This window comes from Pinus tabuliformis, chromosome 2_2 (assembly GCF_031772625.1).
Source record: "Pinus tabuliformis cultivar Carrire ecotype Pingquan chromosome 2_2, CPIR1, whole genome shotgun sequence".
NCBI classification, from domain to species: domain Eukaryota; kingdom Viridiplantae; phylum Streptophyta; class Pinopsida; order Pinales; family Pinaceae; genus Pinus; species Pinus tabuliformis.
This window is the reverse complement of record NC_142300.1, coordinates 697,765,270-697,783,337: the sequence shown is the minus strand read 5'-3', so window position 1 is coordinate 697,783,337 and position 18,068 is coordinate 697,765,270. Positions and strand designations below refer to the sequence as shown.

The 18,068-nt window shown below is 40.9% G+C and overlaps 1 protein-coding gene across 1 annotated transcript; it reads right to left on the bottom strand.

The window, feature by feature from the left end:
- Positions 1 to 925: 925 nt before the first annotated feature.
- LOC149194589 (cysteine-rich repeat secretory protein 55-like) lies at positions 926 to 1,766 on the bottom strand. Its single transcript, XM_089407722.1, has 2 exons — positions 1,430 to 1,766; positions 926 to 1,032 (listed from the first exon to the last, which is right to left on the bottom strand). The coding sequence occupies exons 1-2, from the start codon at positions 1,764 to 1,766 to the stop codon at positions 926 to 928; spliced, it is 444 nt and encodes a 147-aa protein (XP_089263848.1).
- Positions 1,767 to 18,068: the final 16,302 nt, after the last annotated feature.

Sequence of the window (18,068 nt, the reverse complement as noted above, 5' to 3'; positions counted from 1 at the left end):
CAAAAGATGCCCCATGGCATCAGATGTGTTCAATAAAGTGCATACTGAGCATTTGCCTGCTTTCAGGCAAATCTGTTGGCTGCTTGTCGGATGTGCCATGTCCAATTTTGCATATGGTAGGACTTTTTCCTATCCGAAAATCAAGCTGCTCGCGGCCGTCTGATGAGTCAAATCTTCTTCTTATTTTCTTTCTCTTGCGCTTTTTCTTTCTGGCAGGTCGAATTACTGATGACCTGGAACTTTCTGTTTCGAAACTATCAGATGAAGTGTGTAAGATATGCATGCTAAGTCTTTTTGTGTCTTGCATCTGATTTTTATCGTTTTTAAGCTTATCTGAATCACCTTCAATTAACCATTTTTTATTCGAACCAATGACCTTCTCATAATAAGATGGAACTTGTTGCAGCAAATGAGAAGGCTCCTGGTTTCTCTTATCATCTGACCATTGTTGAATCTTTTGAACTAAGACACCGGCAATGGTATCTTCAGAAGCGAAAGAAAAAATCATGAAATCCTTGGAGTAATTAGGACTAACCAGGACAGGAGCTTTTGCAATAGCGGACTTGATTTCTTGGAAAGTCCTTTTGCCCTCTTTATTGACGGTTGTTTTGGGCTGTGCAGAAAACATTTTCTGAAGGAATTTTGTGGGCGTTCGGGGAAGTTCTCGGCTGAACCAGCCAACTCCCGCAAGCATTTTTTGCTGAGCCCAGTTGGATTTGATCCTGGGTCTATCATTCGGTTTATTTTTCAAATTTGCTTGAGAGATTTTCTGAAGTTCTTCACAGTGAAAACTTTAAATTTTTATTTCTTTAAAATATTCCTGTGCTCATTGCTTAATCTGGCTGTTAAGGGGCCAAAAATTTGTACATTAATCAGCTGTTTTAGGGTTTCAAAATTTTCTGATCTAGGGTTTTGTATGTTTGCTTTACACAGATTTTTCATTAGGGTTTTGTTTTTCTTTTGCGTTTGCAAGTATAGGATTTTGTCTCTTTGCAATTGCAGGGCCGCCGTCAATCTCCTTGCCCACTGCACCTGTAAATGATAAACGCCAATCCGATCACAATGTCTGTGTATTTCCGTTAATCGATTTGAAAGTCGGGAAATGTTTCTAAGGCGTGGTTCGCTCAGTGTATGTATCTGCGTGAGATTTGATTTACACAACCGATCTAAACCCTATGCTGTCGAAGGTATACACGGACAGGGTTCAATTCTCAGCGTAAATGAATTCTGGGTTTGATGGTACGTTCGGAGATGTAAAGCTAAAACGCCAGGGTCACGTGAGAAGCTCAGATCTAAAAAAAAAAAAAAATCGAATTTATCCTGCATATTCCAGAAATTCCTCAGCTCCAAATCACATTCATCATCGTTGTATGGAGGTCAGATGTTCCACGAGGTTTGACGCAAGATTATCTGCCATCGGCTCAGGTGCCTGCCAGAGTCTCCATGAGATTCGCGACAGTGTAATTGAAAGCTTGAATATCATGGCTGCTCTTAACATTCTCAAGAGCATAGGAAACTTTGGTATCGAGATCAGAGGCGAAACTGTAATTCTCATAGCGAATGAAGCAGAATTCCAACTGAACACGAGCGCCTATGGCGTTTGGGCAGTCTTGATAAGCCATTTGTGAGGCTGCAGCGGAACAGCTTTGGCAGTCGTGGTGAGAGACGTCGGGCCTGCATTGCACAAGGCCGTAGACTCCACCATAAGTATATGTTGCCAATCCGCCATTGTGGGCGGCCGTTTTCACGACGGATTGCAATACCATATTGACGTTGCTCTCGTATTCACTGCCATTGCTGTATTTATTTACGTTGCAGAGACCGTAAATAAAAGGATCGGATTGCCCATCGACAGGTAAATCGCCCCTTTTTTTTTGTTTGTTGTGGTCTTGCGTGGTTAGGTAGGTTTGGATTTAAAATTTGTATAGTTTTGTCTCATATTTAAAATAGTTTTTAACTATTCCTTAGATTTTAATTTTAAATCATTTTTCTTTTTTTTGAAAAAAGTAGCATTTAGTTTTTTTTAATCGTTATTTTTAGGATTTTGATTTTATAATTTTAGATTAAAATAGATTTTAAGTTTAGACTTTTATAGTTTTTTTTAGTTTAGATTTTAAAAATATATAATATATATATATAAAAAAAAAAGATCAATTTTCATTTAGTTTAGATTCAAAGTTAGAATTTAGATTTTATTTCTTTTATTAGTTATGTTATAGTTTAAAAATTAGCTTTTTCATTTACGATTAAATTTTGTTAATCCTTTTTTGTTTTTGACTTAGATTTTATTTTATTGGGATTTATTTTATTTAGATTTTAATTTAGTTTTATTTTAAAATCATAAAATAAAAAATAAAAAAAATAAAAAGAAGATTTTTGGTTTAGTTTAATTTTTTATTTATAGTTTAGTTTTAGAATAGATTTTAAATTTTAAATTTTTAGATTTTAAATTTTCATTTTTATAATATTGAAAAAAAAAAATTGAAAAAATATAAAAATATTGTGGAAATTTTTAGATCCAGTTATTTTCGGGAATTGTCATATCTTTCATGCTGAGATCTAAATTTTCAAGTCGAGATGCGAAATTGATATCTGGTTAATGGTTTATGATTCGTGGTGGTTTAAAGCATTCATTTTTTTTGAAAATTCTCAATTGCTGGATATCGTTTTGGTCATTCTAAGAGCATTGTGATTTAGCTGATGATAGATGATTGTTGTTCATGGTCCATATTTTTATATCATTTAACAAGTAATCGTTTTAACCACAATCTCTTAAGGCACTGGTCTGCTAAATTAATCAAATCCATCAAGTGCTTTTTACATCGTATCTCGTGTCTCCCAACCAACTGGTCGACAGTTGGTCTTATCATCTCACAGGGACTACCCCCCTTAGCCGCGGGAGATAGGCTTAAACGGAGGGATCGGGGATCAGAGTGACAGCCCCCGGTCTGAGCGTTGTCGTGTCAATCTGCGCGACAACAAGGGGTAGAGACATTGATTCTGTTGGAAATTCCAATTTTGGATATTAAGTTGCAGGAGAGAAGAGTTTTCCGCAGTGAGGCTGTGCAGGGACTACGTAAACAACTTTAAAGGAGGAGTTCGATTCAACTGGAGTGAGGGTTGATTTAGTTGTTGGATGCCAGGAGAAATTCCGTAATGCCAAGTGAGTCATTCTCATAATGTGAGTTGGGCTGGACATCTTGATTAGAGCAACTTCCAGGCAGTGCGAGTTTGGCCTGCACAGAGGCAGCGCAGAGGCTGACGCAGGGGCAGTTCGAGTGGGCTGTTTGTGCTAGTTTTGGAGTTGGATCAGTGTTAGGTGAGACAAAATTTGCCACACTAATTTTTGGCCAGATTATCTTGTAGAGGATTGCTAGTTTTCGACGTCCAGATTATGCTCAGATTATTTGACTACTGCATAATAATAAAACCCTCATCTGTTGCACCGGTTTTCTTGCATTGGGTTTTTCCGGGGACAATTGTCCAAAAATAACTATCAATGTTACTGTGTGTGTGCATTTATATCTCTTAGTTCCTGTTTATTTTCCGCAATGTTTTATTTGTGAAGAATTATAGTGAGATTTATTCGTTGTTTGTTGTAGCAAATAAATTGCATAATTAATCATTTAGATGAATAAATTTCCAGTTGCTGAAATTTAAGGAAAATTTCACATGGTATCATAGCAAAGTTGATTAGATTAGAAGGTCAGAGGCGGAAGAGAGAATTCGTGCAGATTCAAAGGGAGTCTAGCAGATCGATTTCCAAATTTGCGCAGAACCAACCAAGCAGTTCAAGTTGTTGAGCAGAGGGTTCAATTTTCTAGTGGCGGGTTCCAAGAAAAGTTTGAATTACCCAGGAGCAATTCTAGTAGGCAGTAGGTGAAAAGATTAGTGTTTTCGTAGAGCAAATTCTTCATCTAGGTATAGTTGATTTTGCAGCAGATTTGCAGGGTAGGATCAATCCTGGGCAAGGAAGAGAAAAGGCACATATCAGAGGAATTTATCAGAGGGTTTTCAAATCTAGTTTACTAGAGGAAATCTGTGATTTCTAGTTGCAGGAGAAGCAGGAAAATCTATGCATTCCAAGAGGGAGTGCGAGTAGTAGTGCTAGCAGCTGAGCAGGAAGGAGGAGATTCCTGTTTATTTTCCCAGTTGTGAGTTTTGCAGAAAATGTCCTCAGTAGGACTTCGAGTATAGGATAAGCTAGATGGAGCCTCGAATTATTGTATTTGGAAAGCCAGGATGACTTTCCTCCTAGATGATCATGGTCTGAAGATGTACGCAGACCCATAGTAGCTAGAGAACTACAATAAGGAGATGGCCAAGGCGAAGTGGTTGATTCGCGGTGGTGTTCGAGATCATGTAGTCTGACACATTGCGGTCAAGAATACCTCCAAAGAAATGTGGGATGCTCTTGTAGCACTATACCAGAATCCTTTCGAGAATCGAAAGATGTTTCTGACGGAGAAGCTGAGAACCACTAGGATGTAGAAGGGAGGAGTTACCCCATACCTCACCAGGATTCAGGATATCTGGAAAGAGCTTGCCGTAGTTGGAGAGATGCCTCAAGAAGCTGAATTGTTGCATGTAGCTATCAATGGTTTCGTCGAGGAGTGGGCTATTTTTGTCCAAGGTATTACTGGACGAGATCAACTACCTAGTTGGGATCGATTGTGGATAGACTTCACACAGGGGTAGATGCGACTTGCTCTAGTCAAGAGTAGTCTTTGTGGCAGCAACAGAGGATTGAAGAGTGTGAAGGAGGAGGAGAATTTAGTCCTTGCATCAAAGGGAAAGGCAAAGAAAGGTCCCATTCAGAGACAAGGCTCACGGGGAGGAGAAAAGAAGAATAAAGATTTGTCGAAGATCAAATGCTTCAGGTGTGGTGAGTTTGGTGACTATAGTTCTCGGTGTCCTCAGAGGAAGAAGGACAAGAAGAAGCAAGAGTGGGCAATGGCTTCGACAAATATTAACTAGTTGTCATCCAAGTTGGAGGAAGGTTTCACATTGTATGCAACTATACCTTCAAGAGAGAGATGGGGAGACGTTGAGCTCTATACTCTAGAGTTGCGTAGAGATGGGCAGGATCCTTTGAGAGCATCGAACAAGTGTTTCCTCTTGGATCAATACCCTCGCTGCAGGGTCCCATAGTATTCAGTAGTAGATGGATCAGTGTTAAGGATGGCGCCGTAAGTTCTTGAAGGACAGTTGCAGTACTAGTTAGAGTCAGATGTTGAGTGGTGCAGAGCAGAGAAGTTGCAACGCAAACAGTTATTCAATGGACAATGCAAAGGCTAGTAGCAGCGAGAGACTCAGGAAGTAGTTGTAGAGCCACTCCAGTGGCACATTTGATTCATAGATTTGTTCTCAGTTGTAGTAGTTGCAACAATAGGAGATCAATTGCAGCGAAGAGCAGAGTTGGCAGTTGTACAGGTAGTACAATACAGTGTCAGCAACAACGCAAATGCAGGGTGATTCAACTCAGTGTAGCAGATAAATTAGAGTTTCCCAGTAGTTGGTGGCAAGTGGCAGGTTGTCACAGTTGTCCGACATCAACAACGTGAATGGGAGGATGTTATGAGATCGTTTAGAACACCTTCCTCGTTAAGAGGGAGTGTTATTTTTGATGGTTGGATAGCATCAAATAGGTGTTCTAGTCTAAACTTTGGTCAAAGAGGCTTAGAAACACTATAACTCTAGAACCCAGAAAAAGTTTCAGGAGGAAACACAAAGAAATGGCTTAATTAAGTTAATTAGTCAATAATTAAATATTTCCTAAGTATAACTTAGGAAAAGTGATTTAATTAATAGGAATTAATTGAGAAAGGTGGGATTACTCTAGAAACTCACATGGATCGACTTAGAGATGATCTGAGTCGTTGATGAGGATTTAATCATGGCCATTGGTGAGCCAACAAGAGATTGGAACAAGAGATTGGAATGATTGGAACAACTTGGTGAGTCGGCACGACAAGGACACCCAACGAAGGAGCGCTATATTGAAGACAAGGCACGCCCAACCAAGGACAAGGTGCAACTAACCGAGACATGTGCGCCCGATTTGCAAGGCACACGATTGAGGACAAGACGCAAAGGCGCATTGCTGAAGGTGAACCAAAAGCAAGTTTTGTGAAAAACAATACGACGTAATTTGGGGTTAATGGTGAGGCCAAATTAAGCAAGGCTGTCTTGAATGCCGAACTGATGCGTCTGTTGGAAGAGACGTGACCGTTCATGACAAAGGTTGACTTGTATATATAAGATGAGGAGGAGACGAGTTAGAACATCAATCAATTGAAGATCAAACATTTCTCATTGCAAGACAAGAAGGAGATAGAAGGAAGAAGAGGGCCTAGTCTCACGAAGGAGCTTGCTCTCTAAAGCAAGATGCGGAATGAAGTCGTGTGTGCTTGTGGAACGAAGTATTGTTGTGGGTGGCATGCCGTGGGGTATTTCTGTATTGAGGTTGTGTGCAGGTTGAAGGGTCGTGACTTGGTTATTTATTAGGTTCTGTTGTGGGTTACTAGCTGAAGGGATGTAACTTGGTTATTGCATATTTGTATTAGTGAAGGGTTGTGGTAGCGAATTGTTTGGAGTTCGGCCCAACCGAACCAAAGCCCATTGTAAACCAAATTTTGTTGTATTGAAATTTTATAATCGAAGAGCAGTTGGGAAATCGTTTTGGGAGTTCCCCCTCCCATTTATTGAAGTGTTATTTCTGTACATGATTTGTGTTGTTTATGAAAAATGTGATTATTGTTGACGTTAAGTTAATGGAAGTAAACTGTAATCGGAGTTAAGTTTCGAAGTTGTTATTGTTCTGATATTTGATTGAATACTAATTTTGCAAGATATTGGTCTCGCCACTGGGTGCATAGGCTAGAGACGTAGTTCGAGTATTAGTAATGTTGGAAACACTGAGAGGGGTGTGAATCAATATATATTATTTTTCACAATTGGTTAATTCTTAAAGACAATTTAGAGCATCATCATAAAACCATAAAACGTATCACATGAAGAGCAGTACACAAGGGATTTGGCTTTAACAAAGTGTTGTTTTATGTAGTGTACAATGTAGATACAATACTTTACCAGGAAGACCTGGAAGGAAGTGAAACACTCCCAAGAGTTTTCCAGCAAGCTAGAAGGAAGCAAAATTGCTCCCAAAGGGGTTGGGCTCTCGTACCAGGGATAATGGCCCAAGTATACTCAATTGTTGCCACTACAACTTCCACTGCTTCTGCTTCTGCCACGCTGCCACTGTTCATTGCTTCTTTATACTGACACATTTGCTCTACACTGTCCCACTCCTGTCCAAATATTCTGCTGCTACTGTTGTTGTTCTCACTGCCTCTGTGTCTACACTCACTATACTGTTGTCCACATACTCTGTTGTTGTTGTTGCTTCTCTTAGTGTCTTTGTGCTGGTGTCCAACCTCACTGTACTGATGTCCTCTTACTCTGCAACTGTTATGATTGCCACTGCTGCACAATGTTAAGTTGGAGAACCCTAACTCTCACTGTCAAACTTGTCTCTATCACACTGCTCTGTCATACTTGCCACATTAGTTCCCAGTACTGCTTAATTGTCTTCCATTTCCAATGTTGCTACACTATAGTCATCTACTGCTCCCACAGTTCACTGTTATTCATTGTTGCTGCACTTCAATGACTGCCATACATCATATTGTACTGTCATACGTCTATGGCATACATTAAGTCAAGGGTTACTTCCAAGTTGTCACACCAAATCTCCGCTCTATGGATGCCCTAGCTGTATCAGCAAAAGCAGACTGTATTATTTCTTCTATACTTTCTCAGCTGCCAATCTCTGCTCCATTTTCAAGCAAATGTCACGGGTTCATCATCTTATGCAAAATCATCACTGTCATTAAGTCATCAAGTTTCATGGACAGGTCACTGTCTTTGATATAAGGTTATTGTCATACACTAAGTCGCCTTCTTCCAAATTGTTGTTATGAGTTAGGGACACTGTAATAGTGGCACAGTCAAATCAAATATTATTACTATCACAGGAAACAAGGTTACTCTCACTCTATCATGTATCACATATCTGTCATATATAAGTCACAGTCATCAAGGGTCACTTTCATATAGGTAAGGTTCACAAGGTCACAATCATGTCATGTATTGTCATATAAGGTTATGCATCAGAGATCACTGTATCCATGTTATTGTCACAACCACAGACACTGCCATATTAAATCCATCAAGCTAGAAGCTTATAGAGTAATATAAGAGCGAGCTATGTCACAGTTCTTACGAGAATTCTTTAGTATGAGAATGTCCAAGTACCTTGTATGGATTATTAATACCTCCATAGTTAAGAGGGAGTGTTGAAAAGTGTAGCTAGGTTTGGTCTTCATAATGTCTAATGTAATCATGATTTTATGTATTTGATGAAAAGAGAAAATGGAATTTTATTCTTATTATTGTAGCATGGGTTTCATGCTCAAGATTATTTTATTTGTAGTTTAAGCACCCATTGAGTGCTTCTAGGATTTGTCATTGAGTCAAAGAAGTCAATTGAGTCATTCTAATATGTATAAGACCCATTTGGGCATCATGTATCAAGTCAAAGAAATTTATTATAAAGTCAAAATGTCAAAAGATACCCTCCAATACAAGTCAGCCTTCAAGAAGAGATGTTGACCTACAAGAAGTGACAAGTCGGCCTCAAGATAGGGCTATTCGTCCACCAAAAGAAGACTATATATAAGGAAGCACTCGAACTCATTTAAGACTATCAATCCAAGTTCGATTACCAAGAGAAGAACATCTAGAACCAACGAAAAAAGAGAGAAAAAAAGGAAGAAGAAAACGAATTTTAAGGAGTGTTTTTGTGCAGAATCTCTCACACGTGCGAAGGAACTAGGGAAAAATTCTATTGCAGTCACCACAAAAGAGCCAAATCTAGTGTCAAAAGGAGTCAAGTTTGCAGTCCAAATTATCAAAGAGGGGAAGAGGCTAATCAAGCGAAGGAGAAAGAAGGCAAGTCTCACCATTATTTTCTCACACGTTCTAGTCTAGGCCCTAGGGTATCTGCAGTAGAAGCTGAAATTGCAGTATTGAAACAAGAAGCCGAAATTCCGAGGAAGGGTCGAAATCTGAAGTATTGGAGCAAGCTTCACTGGCGTTGACTTTGTAGAAGAGAAGCTCATCAAAGGAAGGTTTGACTTGGTCTTGGAGGGGTCTTGTCAAAGGTCACAGGTATTAGAATTCGTCATCTGAACATTCTATAAGAACGGAAGAATTCTTGTGGGTTTTCCTCCCAAAAGGAGAGATTTTGGCCCTGGCTAAGAGCCTATATTTTGTGTTTTCTTCTCTCTTTGATCTTCAAAGTTTGGTAGTTGTTTGATGATAAGAAAATAATAATAATCAAGTGAAAGAAGAAGCTAATCAAGTAAAAGAACTTCACAAGCAGTTATCAAAGTAAGAGAAATCACCTAATCTAGCTACCCCTAGATTTATCAACACCCTCTATATTCGATGGTTTTGTTTACATTTGGCATACCATGGTTACTCTCTTAGTTTGCTTCACCTTGTGGATGAGCAGTGACTTTCTTGTAATTTTTTTAGGCTAAGGAGTTGATGTTGCCTTTGCCTCTACTTGAGCTAACCCAAAAATATTATCAGTGCAGGTACATAGCTTGCTTGGACAATGAGATTACCATGTTTGAATTTTTAGAATGCAATAGTAGTCTCCCACTTGTGAATCATTCATGGAAATGGCGGAAATTAGTCTTTTCCATTATTTTCTTTTTGCCTCTCTCTATATTTTCTCATTTTGTCAACTCTATTTTTGGTCACCTCACGAGTGTTTGATTCCCTCTAAGTCATTGTCACGAGTAGGGCCCGACTTGAGATACTTCTTCCTAGATGGTTCTAGTCAACATGCTCCTTCCTCCTTGTTACTTCTTTGGAACGTTGGTTTTGGTTGTTGCATCTTGTAGATTGCAGCTATGGGATTGCTTAATCATTTATCCAACGCATCCTTTGTCTAATATTTTTCTCCTTGACTCAGCGAGTACCACCCTAGTGTCATAACCAATTTTCTCTCTTTCTATATCTTCCTTTTTCTATTGTTTTCATTCTTCTTTTCACATTCTCTCAACATCTACATACTCATGTTAGATATTTTTGTCTTCACTAGTATGCCACTAGATCATTGCAACTCACACCTTTGCTTGTTTTGTGCTAGCATTGTCTCATGTAGCCTTTGCTTTTGCCCCTCGTAAGTCATTTCTTCTCATGCTAGAGCTACCATGCTGATCATATTTAGAAATCTTGATTTGATTGGTGCTTATCTAGTCTTCGTATCTCTTGCACCCTAGGTAGCTACACGTGGGCATAGCTATCTCGTAGTTTCATAGCCATTTCATGAACTTTGCCACATTAGGTGCCCTTTATTTCCTTCTATTTTGCAATTGATGAGGTTGTTTGGATGATTATGAGGATATATTCTTTACTTGGATTTTATTAACTTATTGGGTATTTCCATTTCATCTTATAGGTTGAAGAAGTTATGGAGGGCCAAGTTACCAAACTCGTATCTGGCATATTACAGTGGTATCATTGCCTTAATCTTGGCTCAGCTATGGGTTGTTGAAAAAAAGAGCATTTTTCTGAACAATTGTTGGCAAGTTGACAAGCTTACACATGAGCTTGAGACTACCCAAGAGTCCTTGAAGAGCACTCAGATGGCCCTTTAAGAATCAGAGTTGTAGGTTGAGCAACTTTGTATGGAGTTAAGTTATGTGCGTTTTTCATCCTCCATAGCAGACAATCAGTTAACTATGGAAACCATCACACAAAAGGATGTTAGAGGCACTCATGATTTGATAGAGGAGCCTCTAGTGATAGTGGAGCACGAGGAGCACCTGGATGAACTGGCACTTGCAGAGAGGTATGTTCCAGAGGTTTATGATTATACACTCATGGGATGCGGAGACACATATTTCACATTGGGATACATCCTTTGAGAAAATTTCATCTAACACAACTGGAAATTATTTTTTTAGTTGTTAATTTATTTAACAATTTATCTATTGTTTGCTATGAAAAATATCAAATAACTCACACTTTGAATTTCACAAATAAACCGTGGAAAACAACAGCGTTGGAAACTGAGAAAATCTAGCACACACACATAAATATGACACTGTTATTTTTGGACAATTGTCCTTGGAAAAACTCAACTTGGGAAAATCGGTGCAACAGTTGAGGGTTTTATTATTATGCAGTAGTGAGAAATTCTGAGTACAATAATCTGGATGTCGAAATCCGGAAATCTTACAAAGAAAATACTAGCAAAAATAACTAAAGGGAAATTACCCTCACTCCGGGCAAATCCGACACTGGACTGCCTCTGAAAAGCAAGTCGTCCAACTGGGCTTGCGCAGGCTCTGCGTCAACATGATGTTGCCTACTACAAATGTTGCCCGAACTGACTACTAGTCTCGTCGTCCTGCCTGCTGCTGACCGGAAAAAGGTTTGTTCGACAATTTGGAACCTTTGCACGACCTTTGTAATTGAAAACGTCTTCCTTCCCAGCAAATCGAATTGCCTTCTTGAGGCTCTGCGTTGCCTCTGGGCAACCTCTTGGAGAAATCTCGGCCTCTAGAAATGCACTTGCTGTATATGGAAAACTTCCTCCAGTCTCACTGTCCCTGATTCCTCACTGAAGCTCGAACTCTCTGGCAACTCACTGCTACTACTCTGGAAAATTGAATCTCCAAGTGTCTCTGGTGTGTTCTCCATCTACCCATCGACTTTTTATAATCCTCTATTGGAGCACCAACGACCAAGATTAGAACTTATTCAAGGGCCTAGATTAATTCCCTCTCGATCTGTGTGAGTTTCTAGAGAATTCTCACCTTGACTTAATTAATTCTGATTAACTAACCAGTTTTCCTAAGTTTAGACTTAGGATACATTAAAAAATAGGTTAATAACCTAATTAAGTCATCTCTAGGTGAATTTTTCAGAAACGATTTCTGGGTTTTGGAGTTCTCATGTATTCTAGGTTCTCGACCAAGTTTCATGACTAGAACACAACCGATGCTACAAAAACTAACATCCTTTTGGGATCCAGGTTCAGTTGACATGAGTGGAGTGTGGATACTAGAGACCCTGTGTAAGTGGAGTTGTATCTATGTGGAGTTGTTGACATGCCTCCAAGCATGTAAATTTTGTGGTTCCACCCACTTTCCCTACTTTAGACCTAGAAACATATTTCCACAATGGGGTTTGTGTGAAAATTCCTAGACTCTAGGAACCCCTACTGTAGCAAATTTGAATTTACTTCACCTACTTGATTTTTAACATACATTAACCAAGTTATTCTTCTGAATACTGAAGAAAATTACTTCTGCAGCCTACACTAATTAAATATTTGATCTCATGAAACTGAAAACAGAGCAAAGAACAAGATACATAGGACACACTTATTTTTGGACACGATAGTCCTCGGAAAAACCCAATGCAGGAAAACCGGTGCAACAGCGCTAAGGGTTTATACATTAACCAAGTTATTTTTCTGAATATTGAAGAAAATTACTTCTGCAGCCTACACTAATTAAATAGTTGATCTCATGAAACAGAAAACAGAGCAAAGAACAAGATACATAGGACACACTTATTTTTGGAAAGAATAGTCCCGGAAAAAACCCAATGTGGGAAAACCGGTGCAACAGTTCTGAGGGTTTATAATTATGCAGGAGAAATATCTGAATACAAATCTAGGATTCTCATCTAGCAATCCTTTACAGAGAAAATAATGGCGGAAAATCTGAGTGAGTTTTACCTCACTTCAGCTGGCAGAATTCTGGCTGATCCGGCACAAGACTGGCTAACCTTGACTATTTATGTGCTGGCCCTACGTCAGCCCCGCGTCACCTTCTCTTCCCTTTGCGTCAGCTCTCCCGGTTGTTCTGGCAGTTCCGATTGTTCCCAGCAGTTCCGGCTGTTCTAGGCAGTTCCGACTGTTCCAGGCAGTTCCGACTATTCTCGATAGTTCCGACTTCTGCCCTCTGCGTCAGCTTTCCCGGTTGTTCTGGCAGTTCCTGACAGTTTCGACTATTCCCAGTAGTTTCGGCTTCTGCCCTCTGCGGCAGCTGTTCCCGGCAGTTCCAATAGTTCCAGCTGTTCTCGGCAGTTTCGGCTTCTGCCCTTTGCGTTAGCTTTCCCGACTGTTCTGGAAGTTCCCAACAGTTTCAGCTGTTCTCGGCAGTTCCGGCTTCTGCGTGACAGGCAACTTTTTGGCTCTGCTGGCTCTCTCTGCCTCTTTGTCTGTATTTTTCGGAAAGCCCTTCTCCCAGATTCTCACTGCCCCTCTGCTGCAGAATGATCACTTAATTCGAAATCCTTAGCAAACCTTGCCTTAGGAATCGAATTCTTGATCAACGCGTTCTCTCCGTGTGTGTTTCCAGATGAACCCCAAGCCTCCATTTTATACTTTTCCTGTTGAGTCTTCAACGACCGAGATTAAGTCTCTAATCAATGGCTAGGATTAAAACATGACTTGATCTGCCTTCTAGATCATTCTCACCCATATTTTGATTAATACCCATTAATATTTTAATTTCTCAAGTTTAGACTTAGGAACTCCATTAAAAATATTAATTATTTTAATAAAATACAATCCGGGTGGAATTTCACCAAACGGTTTCTGGGTTCTTTAGAACTCATGCGCCTTAGCCTCTCCACCAATTTTCAAGGCTAGAGCACTTCCGATGCTACCAAAATCTAACACTCCCTCTTAGCGAGGAAAGTGCTTTAGCAACAATGTCCACTTGCATGCTGCTCTGTTTCTGAAGCACCTCCTTTCTGCACTGCTATTGCCACCAACACTGTGTTGCTACTACCACTGTATTGCACTGTTTCCCATGACACTGCCACTGCCATTGTTGCATCTGTACTACAACGCCCTCTCAAACGCTGCATTTGTTATCCTGCTAGCACTGCCACTATTAACACTGCATCCGTACTGCAACTCAGTTGCTGAGAGAAGAAACTAAAAAACATCCAAAATTAGTTGAACTTAATTGTGTTCAACATAATACAATGAATGTTGGAATCTGACTGCTGCTGATTCTGACCCTCTGAATCTTCTGCGCTGCTGCTGACTCTTGTACTGTGCCAACTACACTGTTGCCAACCTTGCTTTGCGCTGACCAGTCTCTGGTCCCCAGCTACTGCGTCTATCCTCCAAACACTCCACTGCATCATCTGACACTAAGTCCATCTCGCTACTGCTGAATCTTGGGCTCTCGTAGCAAGGAATTGATCCAAGAGGTGGACTCCTCAAGGATCCTGCCCACATGTAGTCCTCCCGACTACAGCTCAATATTGCCCCATCTCCCTCCTAGAGATGCGTGGGCACTCATGGCAAACTCATCCTCGTCAATCTTTGCTGAAGGAGCCTTAGGATCATGTTTCTCATCCTTGTCCTTTTTCTTCAAGGGACACTTGGATGCATAGTAGCCCAACTCCCCACAACTGAAACATTTCACGTTCGAAATTTCTTTCTTCGCTTCAGCTTCTACTGTACCTTCGATGCCAAAGTTGCGTTCTCCTCCTCCTCCTTCGTCTTTATGCCACTCCCACTGCTGCCATTGAGATTGACCTTCACTAGGTCCCTCCATAACTCCTCCTGTTGAAGAGCCACCCACATCTCCTCCCATGAAGGTAGTTTTTCTCTACCCAATATGCTTTGGATGAAAACTTGCCATTCATCTGAGACTCCATTCAGGGCTATCCTCACCATCGCGGTTGGTTGAGGAGTGGAACCTACTGCAACAAGCTGGTCTTTGGTGTCCTGAAGACGCTGAAGATAGAGGTTCAACCCTTCTCCTTTCTACATCAAAGTCTATTGTAACTTTTGCACCAAATACATCTTCCGTTGTTCGAAAGAGCCTTCATACAGAGAAGACAAGGCTTCCCACATCTCTCGGTCTGTATCCTTGCCCTGCAAGTGTGAGACCACATGATCTCAAACTCCATCGATAATGAGCCTCTTTGCCTTCCCCTGTTCAACCTTGTACTTCTTTTGATCGTTGTCAGCAGGAACAACTACAACACTATTGACGTACGCCTCAAGATCATATTCCTCCAGAACAGCTAAGATTCTGGTCTTCCATATGACATAGTTGGAGGCTCCGTCCAACCTGTCCTGATCTCTGAGCCCATGCGATGCCATCTTATCCAACTGTCGAACTGAATCCTCTAGTCACTGCTTAGCACTGCTAAGCTACTCAACAAGTGAGAAATTCGAACTTTCTGGCGGAAAGTTCTTTGAGGAGAAAATTCCCCTTCTACGTGTCATCGTTCTTTTCCAGCGGACTTTTGCCCCAGCAAAAACTGTGCCCTTCAAGCATTGCGCCCTTCAAGCACTGCGCTGAGGCTCTGCTTCACTCCCTCTGCTTTTGTAAACTCACGAACTGGAAATCGTACCTCTCTGTTGTCCCACTTAGAGAGATTTCTTCGGATTTGCTTCCCAGCAAGGACTGCGCAATCCCTTCAAGCGGATTCGAATTGCTGCCAAGTACAACTTTCGGCCTCACTGCTCAACACTAGATCTGCTCTTCTTGTTTCAAAATCAATGTCTTTGATACCATGTGAAAAATCCTAGACTCTAGGAAACCCTATTGCAGCAAATCTGAATCTACTTCACCTATTTGATTTTTAACATACATTAACCAAGTTATTCTTCTGAATACTTAAGAAAATTACTTTTGTAGCCTACACTAATTAAATATTTGATCTCATGAAACAGAAAACAGAGCAAAGAACAATATACATAGGACACACTTATTTCTAGACACAATAGTTCCGACTTCTACCCTCTGCGTCAGTTTTCCCAGCTGTTTCGGCAGTTCTGGCTGTTCTCGACAGTTCTGGCTTCTGCCCTTTGCGTTAGCTTTCCCAGTTGTTCCGGCAGTTCCGACTTCTGCGTGACAGGCAACTTTTGTGCTCTACTGGCTCTTGCCGCCTCTCTATCTGTATTCTCCGGAAATTCCTTCTCTCGGATCCTCACTGCCCCTTTGCTACAGAATGATCACTTAATTCGAAATCCTTAGCAAACCCTGTCCTAGTAATCGAATTCTTGATCAATTCATTCTATCCGTGTGTGTTTCCAAATGAACCCCAAGCCTTCATTTTATGCTTTTCCTGTCGAGTCTTCAACGACTGAGATTAAGTCTCTAATCAACGGCTAAGATTAAAACATGACTGGATCCGCCTTCTAGATCATTTTCACCCATATTTTGATTAATAGCCATTAATATTTTAATTTCCCTAAGTTTAGACTTAGGAACTCCATTAAGAATATTAATTATTTTAATAAAATACAATCTGGGTGGAATTTCACCAAACGGTTTCTTGGCTTGTTAGAACTCATGTGCCTTAGCTTCTCCACCAATTTTCAAGGCTAGAGCACTTCCGATGCTACCAAAAAATAACAGTTTGGTCTGCTTTCGTCTTTGTGCCTTCATCAAGTCCACTCTCCTCTTCCTCCTCCCCAAGGTACTCCTCCTCCTCTCCAGGTTTTCAAATCCACCAAAACCCAAGTCCTCACCCTCTTCATCATGATCAACCCTCCTTCTACTCTCGAACACCATAATAACAAAAAAAGGAACCAACATCAAGAGAATGCCAATCCATATGGCCATGATGTTCTTTGGTGGAGTTATAGTTTCTTGCCTGCAATAAAATGGAGGAATGGGAATGGGAAAGTGAGAAGAGAACTTTTTCATTTAGCAATGAACATATAAAAAACACAAATGCTAGATTAGAGTCTGGATCCTACCTCTTTGGCCTTCACTCCCAAGCTCCAATCTCCCTTGCAAGCTCCTCAAGCTCCAATTCCAAAAGGCCTTTCTTGCTCTCTCATTGTGAAAATGGTGAATAATGGGAGGGGATGAGGGTATTTTATCTCATTTTTTCCTTCCCCTTCCTTGCTTGTTTGTTGCGCGCCTTTTTCGGCCACGAGAGCGATTTTTTTTAAGGCAGGAGTGGTCGGGAGTATTTGCTCCCCGATCGCTCCTGCCTTAAAAAGATCGCTCTGAGAGTGGTCAGGGAGCGAATGCTCCTGAATGCTCCCTCGTTCTCTCCTTAAAAACCAGGGAGCATAAATTTTTTTAGGGAGCGCGCTCTCGAGGTCACTCCTGAGCTGCTCTCGAGCAAATCGCACTTCAGGAGTAGTTTGAGGGGGAGGGACGTTCCCCCGCATGCCCTGATAGGAAAAATTTAGATGGGATGACATTTGTATGGCACACGATAGAGCAATATATGGGGATGATGTCCTTCCACTGATGTATTGGGCAAAAGAGCCACCAAGGATCAGCATAGCAGTGACATCCCCATTAGCATGTGAGGATTCATGCCACTTAGGTCTACCAGGACGGAGAAGGAGATATGACTCACATCATAGTGGGCCCAATAGAAATGTGGCAGATACATTGTGCATGTGGGATACGAGACAATATGGGGTATGTCTGTTGTAGGCGGTGATACCTAATGTGGTACAGGGATATGCCATGGTGTGTAGAGGCATGTAGAGGAGTACGAGGATGCATGGTTTTATGCAGTGGTGTATGGTGCTGCACAACAAGATCTTGGAGCATTGCTTCTGGTGAGACTGATTGGGACATCAGGTATACTAGTGGGCCTAGCTTATCTAGGTTCAATGAGAGGATGGATGAGCATCAGGTAGCATTGCATTCCTCAAAGATTGATCTTCGATTGGAACATCACCTGAACAGAGAGTCGAAGGGCAGGATACTCGCAGGACTACCCTTGCGGATCCATATGGGTTCTTGATCACGCCCTTGGGATTAACCCATGCTTCTATCACTTTGCAACCCTACATATTGTTGCAGAGGCTTTTATTGTCGTTCGTTGATGCTCTCAACACATATAGCAAGACACATGGGGGTCACTTGAGACAGTTGGGTGAGACATCGTGCATCGTGGATAGGAGAGTGACTTTCCAGTTGAGGCGTATGTTCAACATATGAGTTGGCAAATACAAGATTAGGAACGACATG